The sequence below is a fragment of the Danio aesculapii genome, chromosome 7 (genome assembly GCF_903798145.1).
Source record: "Danio aesculapii chromosome 7, fDanAes4.1, whole genome shotgun sequence".
NCBI lineage: Eukaryota > Metazoa > Chordata > Actinopteri > Cypriniformes > Danionidae > Danio > Danio aesculapii.
This window is the reverse complement of record NC_079441.1, coordinates 8779756-8792255: the sequence shown is the minus strand read 5'-3', so window position 1 is coordinate 8792255 and position 12500 is coordinate 8779756. Positions and strand designations below refer to the sequence as shown.

The following is a 12500-nucleotide window of genomic DNA, read 5'->3' as shown; positions in this document are numbered from 1 at the left end:
ATGCGCAATAAAAACACTAAAAAAACAAACTGTTCAAATATTTCAGTGGAATTTAATGGGTAAAATGGACATGGTGCTGCACTGATATCTCTAGAAATAAACTACATAGGGACGCTAAAAAATGCGAAGATCCTAATGTCTCTAGAAATAAAAAATAGTAAGCATTAAAATATAATTGCTAAAAGAAACATTTAAGAACCATAATATAACAGGATAAGTAGATTTCATCAATGTTTCTTTATTTACTGGCTAACAAACTTTGAAAAACAATCGGCACAGATTTTTAAAAAAAAATTACTCGCATTAAGATTCCTATTTATTTGAAAACGAACAGTTTTTGACACAAAATACCAGTGCTAAAAAAGTGCTAAAATACCAGCATTTCTGAAGCTCAAAGCAGTTACTGAAAAAGTTCAATAGAAAGTCAAGAAAGCAAACTCAGCATTCAGATCTTATTCAGACCTTACTCAGGTCCTAATCAACGGGTAAAATGCACATGGAGCTGCACTCAGATTGACAATTGGTACACTGGAAGAAAAGTCTGTTAAGAAACAGAATCTACAAACATATTAAAATAGCTTCAACACTTCTAGAGTTAGAGGTCTGCAAACATTGAAAAAGTGTATATTTAGCATTAGTTGAAGAAAAAAAAAAAGAAAAGTTGGAGAAAAGTTTCAGAACCATAATCTACCATCAAACTGAAATATCTTTAATGGAGGTACACAAACTTTGGGATTTTTTATTGTTTTTATTTTGCTTAGGGTAAAAAAGTACTTCTAAGAGTCATATTTAGATCCCCATATCTCTCGAAATGAACAGTTTCTGCCATAAAGAAATTAAGTGCCAAAACACCAGCATTTCTATAGCTCAATACAGCTACTAAAGATGCTTAATAAAAAGTCAAGAAACATAAACTAACCATTCAGATCTTATTCAGACCTTACTTGGGTCTTAATCAACAGGTAAAATGCACTGAGCTGTACTCAGATTGACATATCTCTAGAACTGAATTACATAGAGCCCTAAAAATTGGTACATTGGAAGAAAAGTCTGTTAAGAACCAGAATCTACAACCACATTCAAAAATATATTAAACAGTTCTAGAGTTAGAGGTCTGCAAACATTGAAAATGTGAATTTTTTTCATTAACTAGAGTATGTTTTTTTGCAACTATTTTGATGAAAGTAAAACATGACAAGTTTCAATATTATTAGTCTTCCCGACGTTCATTTTTAAATAAAAAAGCTTTAAGCACAGTGATTATTTGCTTTTTTGACCACAAAATGTGTAGAATTTAAACATTGAGATCCCAATACCTCATTATTTAAAAGGATATTTTGATTTCATCAATATTTCTTTAGTTACCGGCACAATAACAATAAAATTAGGATGTCAAAGAGTCTAATGTTCCTGGAAGTAACTTCTTGGATAATGCATAGTTATCGACAAGCAATATAATGATGCATTGTAATGAACGAGCAGATATTCTCACCGAAAGCAGTGTTGCGATTGGCGAGGTTGGAGTAGGCGTTTCCGGAGGGCGAAGAGGTGGCGGGGCTGGACAGAGGGCTGTAGGATGACGGGTCTGCCTGATAGCTGTGACTGGAGCCGATGCCAAATGGAGACGATTGAGCCTTATTAGACTGAGCGGGAATCTGCTGCTGTGGAGGAACAACAAGTGACATGAAGAGACATAACACACAGATATAACCTAGTTAACCTAATTAACCTAGTAAAGTCCTTAAATTGCAATTTACACTGAATAATATATTGTAAAATAACTACTAAATTAAGTCATCATGGGAGTAACAACAAAAAAGTTGTTATTAGAAATTAATTATTAAAACTATTACGTTTGACAAATATGTGTTGACAAAAAAAAAAATCTCTGTTATTCTGCACTTGGAAAATGTTTGAAAAAATTTCAGAAGAGAGCTAAAAAATTCTGCCTTCAGCCCTTTCGTTATATTTAACTTAATTTTTTTAAATAGCTATATAAAAGTATGAAATAGCTATGATAAAGGTGTGCTTTTATTCAGCAAGGACGCATTAAACTGTTGAAAACTGATATAGTTCACCCCCCAAAAAAGAACATTTGCTTACTATTTACTCTCACTCAAGTGGTTTTAACCTTTTATGATTTTCTTTCTTCTCTTTTATTTTGAAGGATGTAAAAAAAGCACCCATCGACATCTATAACAAGAACAAAAAATACTATGGAAGTCAATGGCTGTTTTATTTCCAACATTTTTCAGTATATCTTCCTGTGTTCATCAGAAGAAAGAAACTCAAAAGGGTGGGCAAATATTCATTTTTGGGTGAACTATCCCTTTAAGACATTTTTTTCACACACTATATTTCACAGCATAACAGCGTTTACAAGACTCTGCAGTATAATGATCCTGAAAAAACTGTGTCACAGAATCAAAATATTTGGCATTTTGCAAAACATTACAACAAGTTATTTTAATATTACCCTTACTTAACCTTCAATACATGTATAGTTTATTGCTTTTTTGGTGTAGAATGTTATATATACAGATAAAGTCAGAATTATTAGCCCCCTTTTATTTTTTTTTTATATTTCCCAAATGATGTTCAACAGAGCAAGGAAATTTTCACAGTATGTCTGATAATATTTTTTCTTCTGGAGAAAGTCTTATTTGTTTTATTTCGGCTTGAATAAAAGCAGTTTGTAATTTTTTAAAATTGATTTTAAGGTCAATATTATTAGCCCCTTTAAGCTATTTATTTTTTCGATAGTCTACAGAACAAACCATCATTATACAATACCTTGCCTAATAACCCTAACCTGCCCAGTTAACTTAATTAACCTAGTTAAGCCTTTAAATGTCACTTTAGGCTGTATAGAAGTGTCTTGATAAATATCTAGTCAAATAATATTTACTGTCATCATGGCAAAGATAAAAGAAATCAGTTATTAGAAATGAGTTATTAAAACTATTATGTTTAGAAATGTGTTAAAGAAATCTTCTCGGCGTTAAACAGAATTGGGGAAAAAAATAAACAGTGGGGGGCTTATAATTCAGGGGGGCTAATAATGCTGACTTCAACCGTAAATATATATAATTTGTTATAGTATACCTCTGTCATTTACTCTTTAGTTTATCCTTTTAATTTTTACTATTATTATTGCTGTTGTTGGCATTATTATTAATAATAATATTATTACCAAACTCCTGTATACCTGTATTTTGTTTATTTTAATGCTCACTATTATATGCTGATCGTTTACATCATATTTTTTGTGTTCACATATTTTCAAAATAAAAAAATGGTTATTTTACATTGAGTAGAGCCTTATCGAGATCAGAAAAATAAAAAAAAACTTTTGAACAAACCGGCAACTTTACTAGGTACAACTGCTTGTTAACACAAATTTGTAATCAGCAAATCACATGGCAGCAACGCATCAGAATGGGGAAGAAAGGGGACTTAAGTAACTTTGAACGTGGCATGGTTGTTGGTGCCAGACGGGCTGGTCTGAGTGTTTCAGAAACTGCTGAACTATTGGGATTTTCACGTACAACCATCTCTAGGGTTTACAGAGAATGATCTGAAAAAGAAAAAATATCCAGTGAGGGGCAATTCTGTGGGCGCAAATGCCTTGTTGATGCCAGAGGTCAGAGGAGAATGGTTGCCACTCCGGTCAGCTAAGAACAGGAAACTGAGGCTACAGTTCACACAGGCTCACCAAAATTGGACAATAGAATATTGGAAAATGTTGCCTGGTCTGATGAGTCTCGATTTCTGCTGCAACATTTGGATGGTCGGGTCAAAATTTGGTGTCAACAACATGAAAGCATGGATCCATCCTGCCTTGTATCAATGGTTCAGGCTGCTGGTGGTGGTGTAATGGTGTGGGGGATATTTTTGAGCCCATTAGTTCCAACTGAGTACTGTGTCAACACCACAGCCTACCTGAGTATTGTTGCTGACCCTGTCCATCCCTTTATAACCACAGTGTACCCATCTTCTGATGGCTACTTCCAGCTGGATAACACGCCATGTCATAAAGAGCGAATCATCTCAGACTGGTTTCTTGAACATGACAATGAGTTCACTGTACTCAAATGGCCTTCACAGTCACTGTGTGATGCATTTATTCTCCCTCAAGTGGTTCCAAACCTCAAGTTTCTTTCTTCTGCTGAACACAAAACAAGATATTTTGAAGAATGTTGGAAACCTGTAACCATTGACTTTCATAGTATGAAAAACAAATACTATGATAGTCAATGGTTAATAATTTCCAGCATTTTACATGATTACTTTCTTAACATCTTCTTTTGTGTTCAACAGAAGAGAAACTCATCGAAGGGAGGGTGAGTAAATAATGACAGAATTTTCATTTCTGAGTGAATTATTCCATTAATGACTCTTCAAACTAAGAATTAAAGGACAGAACTGCTATGCCACAATCAGATGTACTTTTAATTATTGGAGAATTGAGTTTCAGCATTTCTCTGCTCTTCTGCAAACAACTAACAAAAGGTTTGGTATTTGAATTGGCTCTGCATATGCTATGATTTAAGATATTATAAATATGGGATGACTGGTGGATTTTTAAAAATGATATACAAGCAATTTACTGCTTAAAGAGAGACAGATGAGAGTCTATAAAGCGCAGATTCTTCAGAGCTGATTAAAAACACACATGCATATCATGAAGAGCACATGTGAACTTCAACTTAAGGACAGCATAATGGACTAATTCTGTCCTTGTGCTTATTGGTTGATATTACTTTATTTACAAGTTGTTTATCTAGGGAGAAATCCAGTTTGAAATAATCATTTGAAGATGTATATATAATTACATTTATTTTTATTAATTTTATGTGTATACACTTATCCCGGACCTGTCTTCCAATGAAATATGTGATGTTTGTGTATGGTCGGAGGGGTACAATTTCGCTGCATGTAACAGTGCATGTGACAAACTAGGACTCATCATCATCATAGCTAAACAAGCTTTGAATCACTTTAATTTTTGTATTTGCAATAAATAAAATGTTTGTACTTGTTTTTAGTGAAATGTTGAAGTAATCCTTGTTTTTCCAACACAATTGTTCATTTTAAATACAATATAAACAATGTATGTACAATATATTTTTTTATAATATACAGTTGGTCAGAATTATTAGCCCAAGTTATTGTATAAAGATGGTTTGTTCTGTAGACTATCGAAAAAAAAAATAAATAGCTGAAAGGGACTAATCATTTTGACCTTAAAATGGTTTAAATTTTTAAACTGCTTTTATTTTAGCCGAAATAAAACAAATAAGACTTTCTCCAGAAAAAAAAATATTATCAGACATACTGTGAAAATTTCATTTGGGAATTATTAAAAAAAGAAAAAAAAAATCAAAGGGGGGCTAATAATTCTGAATTTTATTTTATTGATTTTTTTTTTTTTCAGAATATTATTTTGATATGAGATCTGCTTAATTAAATAGATATTTAATTTTAATTAACTTATTTGTCTGTATATTTAGGTAAACAAGCTGTGAATGATTTTTATTTTGCATATGCAATCAAATTATCTAAACTTAATCAACCGTGCTATTTAAACTTTTTTTAAAAATATATATATAATAATTTAAAAAAAGAAAAATTATATATATATTTTAACAATTTTTCTGTTAACATATATATATATATATATATATATATATATCTATGTATATTTACTTTTAAAACAACTAAAGATAAAATACAAAGTACTGACTTGATGCCATTATTTATTTATATAGTAAGGGACATATTATGAATTTATCTATATACCAGTATATCCATCTTAGCCCTCCAGCGAAATGAATTCTTTTTCAAAAATTCCCCAAGTGAGATTTTTTAAATGATTTTAAACGTAATAGTATTAAAAACTTTCCCTGTTATGACACGTACAAAGGGAGAAAGCCAATTAAATTTTATCAAGTGTGATTATAAAATTAAAATTAATACGTTTTTACCATTAGAAGCTCGTTATTTTCACACACTGCTGGCACACAACTGAGTTTAAACCCCTTACAAAAGTGATGTTTGCTTAATAGGTGCTCTTTAAAACTCTATTAATAACATTGATCTTAAAATTATTATATGCTCATCTATATCACACAACCAAACATAAACAAACAAGATAAAAATGGCCTTGCTCCATTAAACATCACTTGAGAAATATTTGAATGAACGCCTTCAACTGTATTTCTCTACACTGACACTGTCAGGTCAAGTATAAATGTGAATTGCTCATTGTTGATCGCTGAATGCGCCTGAATCTGGATCCAACATTTCTCAACATCCCAGTGCTAAACAGGACTGTTCCAGCTTAATTAAAGCTAATAGAGAAGAGAAATCGCTCTCACCTGGCCAGAGAATGGAGGTCTGTTCCCGCTCCAGGACACCTGTCCCGTGTTGATCTGCCGGGAAATCTGGCTAAGGTTTTGTCCAGCTGAACCCGCTGTGGACTGGATGTCATTCACACCCGGGACATGGATCACAGAAGAGCTGAAACACATTAAAAGAACAAATTTCACACCAGACACACATTTCTGACACAATCAAGTGTTAATGATTTGAAAAAAAATAAATAAATTAGGTCATGGAAAACATTTCCTGATTCGTTCCTCCAACACACCCCAAAATGGCTCAATAATATTTAGATCTGGTGACTGTGCAGGCCATGCGATGGGATGTTCAACTTTACTTTCATGTATCTGTCACCAGTCTTCCTGTGTGTACTGGTGCATTATCATCCTGAAACACAACACCGCCTTCAGGATACAATGTTTGAACCATAGGGTGCACATGGTCCTCCAAGAATGCTTCGGTAGTCCTTGTCAGTGTCCTGCATCAAGTGTTGGGCCTGGGGAATGCAATGATATTGCAGCCCAAACCATCACTGATCCACACCCATACTTCACTCTGGGCATGCAACAGGCCAGGTGGTATGCTTCTTTGGGGCTTCTCCACACTGTAACTCTCCCAGATGTGGGAAAAACAGTGAGGGTGGACTCATCAGAGAACAATACATGCTTCACGTTATCCACAGCCCAAGATTTCCACTGCTGGCACCATTGAAACTGATGTTTGCTATTGGCATAAGTGACCAAAGGTTAGGACATAACAACCCGGCTATGTATATTGACCCAGTGGAGCTCCCGACGAACAGTTTTGGTGAAAACGGGGAAGTTGAGGTGCACATTTAATTCTGCTGTGAGTTGGGCAGCTGTGGTTTTAGTTTTTTTTGGATACAATCCCTTTCAGACACCTTCCTCTTGCCCACACAGTTGCTCCTGTTGGATGTGGTTTGTCCTTCTAGATGGTATGCTAATTACCCTGGATACCGTGTCTCTTGATATATATTACAAATACATCGCACCAACAACTTGTCCTCTTTTGAACTCTGAAATGTCACCTATAATGTTGTGTGCGTTGCAATATTTTAACCAGAACTGTGGTATTCACTCTTCGCTCTTACTGTTGGAATGTGCAATCAATGAAAACTGGCCACCAGCTGCTCAAATTTAGCCATGAAACCTCCAACACTAAATCGGCCAGTGTTTTAGTTTCATTTGCAACCCCTGTACTGATGTGTCTTCGGTAAAGCTTGCCATAAGGATGTATTTTTGTGGATGTATACTAGAGTCTGCATCCCCGCAGCCCCTACGGTACAGCCATGGGAATGTAGACCTCTAGCACATCCGACCAGATTACTTGCGGTGTGGGAATAAATTTTTGAATAAAACTCGATATCAGTCAGTAACTCTGGTGTAATTTGAACAGGAGCGGGCGGTCTAACAATATAGCGCTCCCTTGAGATAGAGAGGGAGAGAGAGAGCGCGCATCCGCCGTGGTGCTGTGTGTCGCTTGTTATAGGCTGTCTGGACTCTGTAGCATCCAGCCGGGTGTTTTTTGGAGGCATATTTAATCGCTATACATTTGACATTCTTCCTTGGCCCAGTATGTACCTGCTGTGTGTATAGAAATAATGCTGATATGATATATGGAACACAATCAGTAGTAGTCAAATCTGAGTTTGAAAGAGTCAGTGCCTCACCAGCCACAAATCTCATCGCACGTCACTGTTTATGGCAACACTCATGTCTCATCACAAAGGGGCAAGCAAAACTGACATTTAGCCTACAGTCCTTGCACAACCTACACACTTATCAGTTATCTCTCTTTTGATAGTACCCAATTTAAACGTGAGATTTTGGAAACCAGATCTAAATTTAGTGGGAATGGTCTGGTAGAAAACAGGGCAGGTCGGGCAGCAGGTGAACAAAGGCTGAATATACAGCATGATCGGTAGGTGTGGAATAAAACCTGGCGGGAGCGGGACTAAAAAATCAGTCCTGTGCAGATCTCTAATGTGTACCTGAAGCTCTTTCCGGAATGTCCTGGCTGAAAAGGGCTGCCCTGAGAATACAACTGCTGCCCGCCGGCGGTGGATGAAGGAACCATCATCTTCTTCTCAGCTGAACACACACACACACAAAACATTATTAAGGAGCTCAAAAATGACAGAAACATCATATTTTAGCATCATCTTCATGATCACACAGATGAGACAATATAAGACAAGCTAACTTTTCCTGAATATTAAATCAGATTATATCATCTATTAATTCAGCTGTTTAAATGAATAAATGAAAGAATACTGAAATCATTTAATCACTTTTCATTCAATTTTTGTACATGTAGTCAAACAATTAATAAATATAAAAATTAATTAAAATTGTTATTTTCATTGCAGATATTTTTATTTTTTATTTTTAATTTCTAAAATATTTATTTATATTAAATTATTAATTTATTTATATGTTTCTTTTTTATTTCAAAATGAGGAAGGTAAAAACTACAGATGAAATGCAAGAAGCCGTATCAGAATAAATCTTCCAAATCAGTTGAAGTGATTATTTATTTTTGTAAATGCAATAAAAATAAATAAAAAAATTATATATAAAAATAAATTATATATATATTTTTTTTATTTACAAATACTACAATCTACATGATTTCACAAGAATAGAGACCGAAAATAGAGGAAGTATATACCGTTAGGTCCATAAATATTGGGACAATATTGGGATAATAAAGGAATAACACACACTTGGCCATGGAACAGCTTAGAAGCCAATTGTACCATTACTTTTGGTCCCTTAACAACTGGGAGGCACATATGCAAACTGTTGTAATTCCGACACCGTTCACCTGATTTGAAAGTAAAACCCCTCAAATTAAAGCTGACAGTCTGAAGTTAAAGCACATCATTTGTTTTATTTCAAATCCATTGTGTTGGTTTTAAGAGTCAAAAATGTTAGAATTTTGTCGATGTCCAAATATTTATGGACCTAATTGTACATAAAATTCGATTTTGTTTCTTTTGTAAATGTAATAAAATATATACATATTTCAGTGGAATAATAATACTGTAAATAAAATTACAGATTTAATATTATTATTTATTAATATTATTTATAATTAATGTTTTTATTTTATAGATTGAATTGCTGTTTAAGTTTTACATTTTTTTAAAATTAATGAATTAATTATAATTTTTTTTTTAATTTTGGCAGTCATTTATAGATGTGCATAGGTTTAAAAAATAATGTAATATATTATTTACAATAATAATATAGAGCCCAAACTACAGAGGAATAAGCCTATAACTCGCGAACACTGACACTGATTCAGTGCATAATCAGAAACAACAGTCTTTTACAAGCTAGAAACAATCAGAAGCTCAATCTGACCTATTTTTGTTGGAATTTCTGACTTAATTTCCTTGCAAACTCTTTGTAATAGCAACCAAATGTACCAAGCATACAGTGTTTACAGTGTAAATCATGCAGGAATTGTATCTGTCAGCCGTGCACAGGCTCTGTAACTGAATTAGCTGAAACTCCAGTGAATTGCATGTTTAATTTGTGCTGAAGCTCATACATGTAGAGATTCCGGTGTAGATGTCGCTGAATCGTGGGTCTCTCTCCTGTGAAAACAGAGATTCAGTCTTGTCGATGGTTTTGCCGGATTCATGAACACCGGCTGACACACCGGACACAGGAACCTGCGGGATCAACAAACACCGTCAGTCAAAACTGAGAAATGATACATGCAAATTTCTCTTCATGTAAGAAGCCTGATTTATATTTGATGTAAAATATTAAGCAGCTTTTAAACATTCAATATCATCAGAAATCTATCTTGATATATCTGAACTTCAGTATATTTCATAAACCTCAGCTGCCAGAGTTCTTACTAGGTCTAGAAAATATAATCATATCACCCCAATTTTATCCTCCTTACACTGGCTGCCTGTTAAGTTCCGTATTGATTATAAAATATTGCTTCTTACCTATGAAGCTTTAAATAATGTAGCTCCTGTTTATCTAACCAACTTTCTGTCTCGCTACAATCAAACCCGCTCTTTAAGATCTCAAAACTCATGGCTTATAGCAAAGTCTACTAAAGGAATAGCAAATAATCTACCCAGAATAGCAAAGTCTACTAAAGGAGGTCGGGCCTTCTCATTTATGGCTCCAAAACTCTGGAATGGCCTTTCTGATAATGTCAGAGGCTCAGACACGCTCTCTCAGTTTAAAACTAAATTAAAGACCTATCTTTCAAGTAAAGCATACACACAATAACAACAATAATAAGAATAAAAATAATAATGCTAAACGTTCGTCATCAATATTTCACAGTACTTTTAATTGTATTTTAATAAGAATTTTAGCTTTTTTTAAATAAAACTAATTTAAAAATAATACAACTATATATATATTGCAATAATTCTACATAATTAATGTTTTTACTGTTGTAAATTCAGCATCGATGAACATAAGAGACCTTAAAAAATAAATGAACGAATAAAACGTTTAGCATCAACTAAAACAAAAACATATTTTCTTACACACATCCAGCAAACTACAAAGATGAAGCTAATAATTGCTGAATAAAATAAGATCCACAGTCATCACAAACCTAAACGTACAACCACGGCCTGAAAAAAGTCCCAGACAGACGTTAAACTCTGACACTGATGAACACACTCTCTTCGTCCTATGTGTACAGAGTTATTAATCCTCTCTGCTTTATTAAGACTGACTCCAGTGACCCCGTTAACATAAACATCGTATGATATAACATAACATTATCACCTATGACTCAAAGCAAATCTGTGTCAGGCTGTAAAAAGCTGTTTAACAATGAGGCCAAATTCCATAATATCTGCGTGACTTCATCTCGCAGTTATGTCCTATTTTTACACACACACACACTCATACATACATCCAGAGTTAACAGTTTACAGACCGCGATGACTACAACAATGCAGTTTCTCCACTGCGTTTATCAATTATTCATTTACTTATGTAAATGTGTGTAAACACAACTTTTGCTGCTTGTTCAAACTACTTATTCAAAACAAGTTGAAACAGCACAATTCTTAAGTTTTTTTGGGACAAATTTATGTACAACCCACTTACATTTGTAAAAACTATTAGGTTGACTCAGTCGTTTTGTGTTGGGACCATACCTGCCAACATCTGTCTCTGAAAATCCGGGAGACTGGGGAGGGGAGGTTGGGGGCAAGGGGTGTTTGGTGTCAGGGGTGAGGTGTCTGAATAACACAGCTGAGAACTGAGTGAGTTAACTGTACTATGCACTGAGTTTCGGGCGACCGGATACTATACCAAAGTCGGCGACCTGGGGATGTTACAGACTGCACCAAAAAACTAAGGACCAGGGGGATGGAAGGTGGGTGGTGAAATTCTGGCAGTTTTTTGGGAGAAGTAACAAAACGGGAGGGTGGCGGGAGATGAGTCTGAAATACAGGAGACTCCCCAGAAAAACGGGAGTGTTGATGGGTATGGTTGGGACGACAAGAGGAAACTGTGTGGAAGCCTGCATTTTTACAGTGCAGGGCTAGAAAGTATCTGCGCACAATTTCCACTTAAAAAAAATGACGTTTTCCCTTTGTACAAACTACTAATTTAAAATAAGCTGAAACAACTCTTGAGTTTTGAATCAATTCCTGAGTTTTTTAGGGACAACTTATTTTTTTTATGTTCGCTTAAACTCATGAAAACTAATAAGTTAATTTAATTCCTTCATGTTGTCCCAACACAATTCAACTGTGTGGAAGCCAGCGTGTTTTTACAGTGTATGCTATTTCTGTGCAGAATTGTGTGTGACGGAGGCCAGCTAGCTAAGTGATAAGCAGGTAAACCTCACTCCTTTAGCCTCCTTGTTAGAGCAACTCCTATACAATGAATCACCGGTTCGATCCTAGCTCAGACCGTTTTAGGAGCAGTAGGGTCTGTGGGTTACACGTAGGGGCTCGTCCGGGATGGGAGTGAGATTTTAGGGCGGGTGAGTGTAACGGAGGCCAGCTAGTGAAGTGCTATGCAACTAAACCTCACTCCTCTGACCTCAAAAGCTCTAGCAATAGACGTTATGCCATGGTCATGGTCTTTAGC

The 12500-nt window shown here is 34.8% G+C and overlaps 1 protein-coding gene across 4 annotated transcripts in view; it reads right to left on the bottom strand.

Annotated features, from left to right (window-relative positions):
* The window catches only part of arnt2 (aryl-hydrocarbon receptor nuclear translocator 2), a 183145-nt gene that overhangs the window by 18199 nt on the left and 152446 nt on the right, over window positions 1-12500 (bottom strand). For 2 of the 4 annotated variants that reach the window (XM_056461014.1, XM_056461016.1), the window contains 4 exons: window positions 9964-10087; window positions 8396-8495; window positions 6381-6522; window positions 1493-1661 (listed from right to left, as the gene is read on the bottom strand). In XM_056461014.1, coding sequence (XP_056316989.1) covers window positions 1493-1661; window positions 6381-6522; window positions 8396-8495; window positions 9964-10087 — 535 coding nt within the window. The remainder of the gene's footprint in view (window positions 1-1492; window positions 1662-6380; window positions 6523-8395; window positions 8496-9963; window positions 10088-12500) is intronic. The other 2 variants (XM_056461015.1, XM_056461017.1) reach the window with 1 other exon arrangement.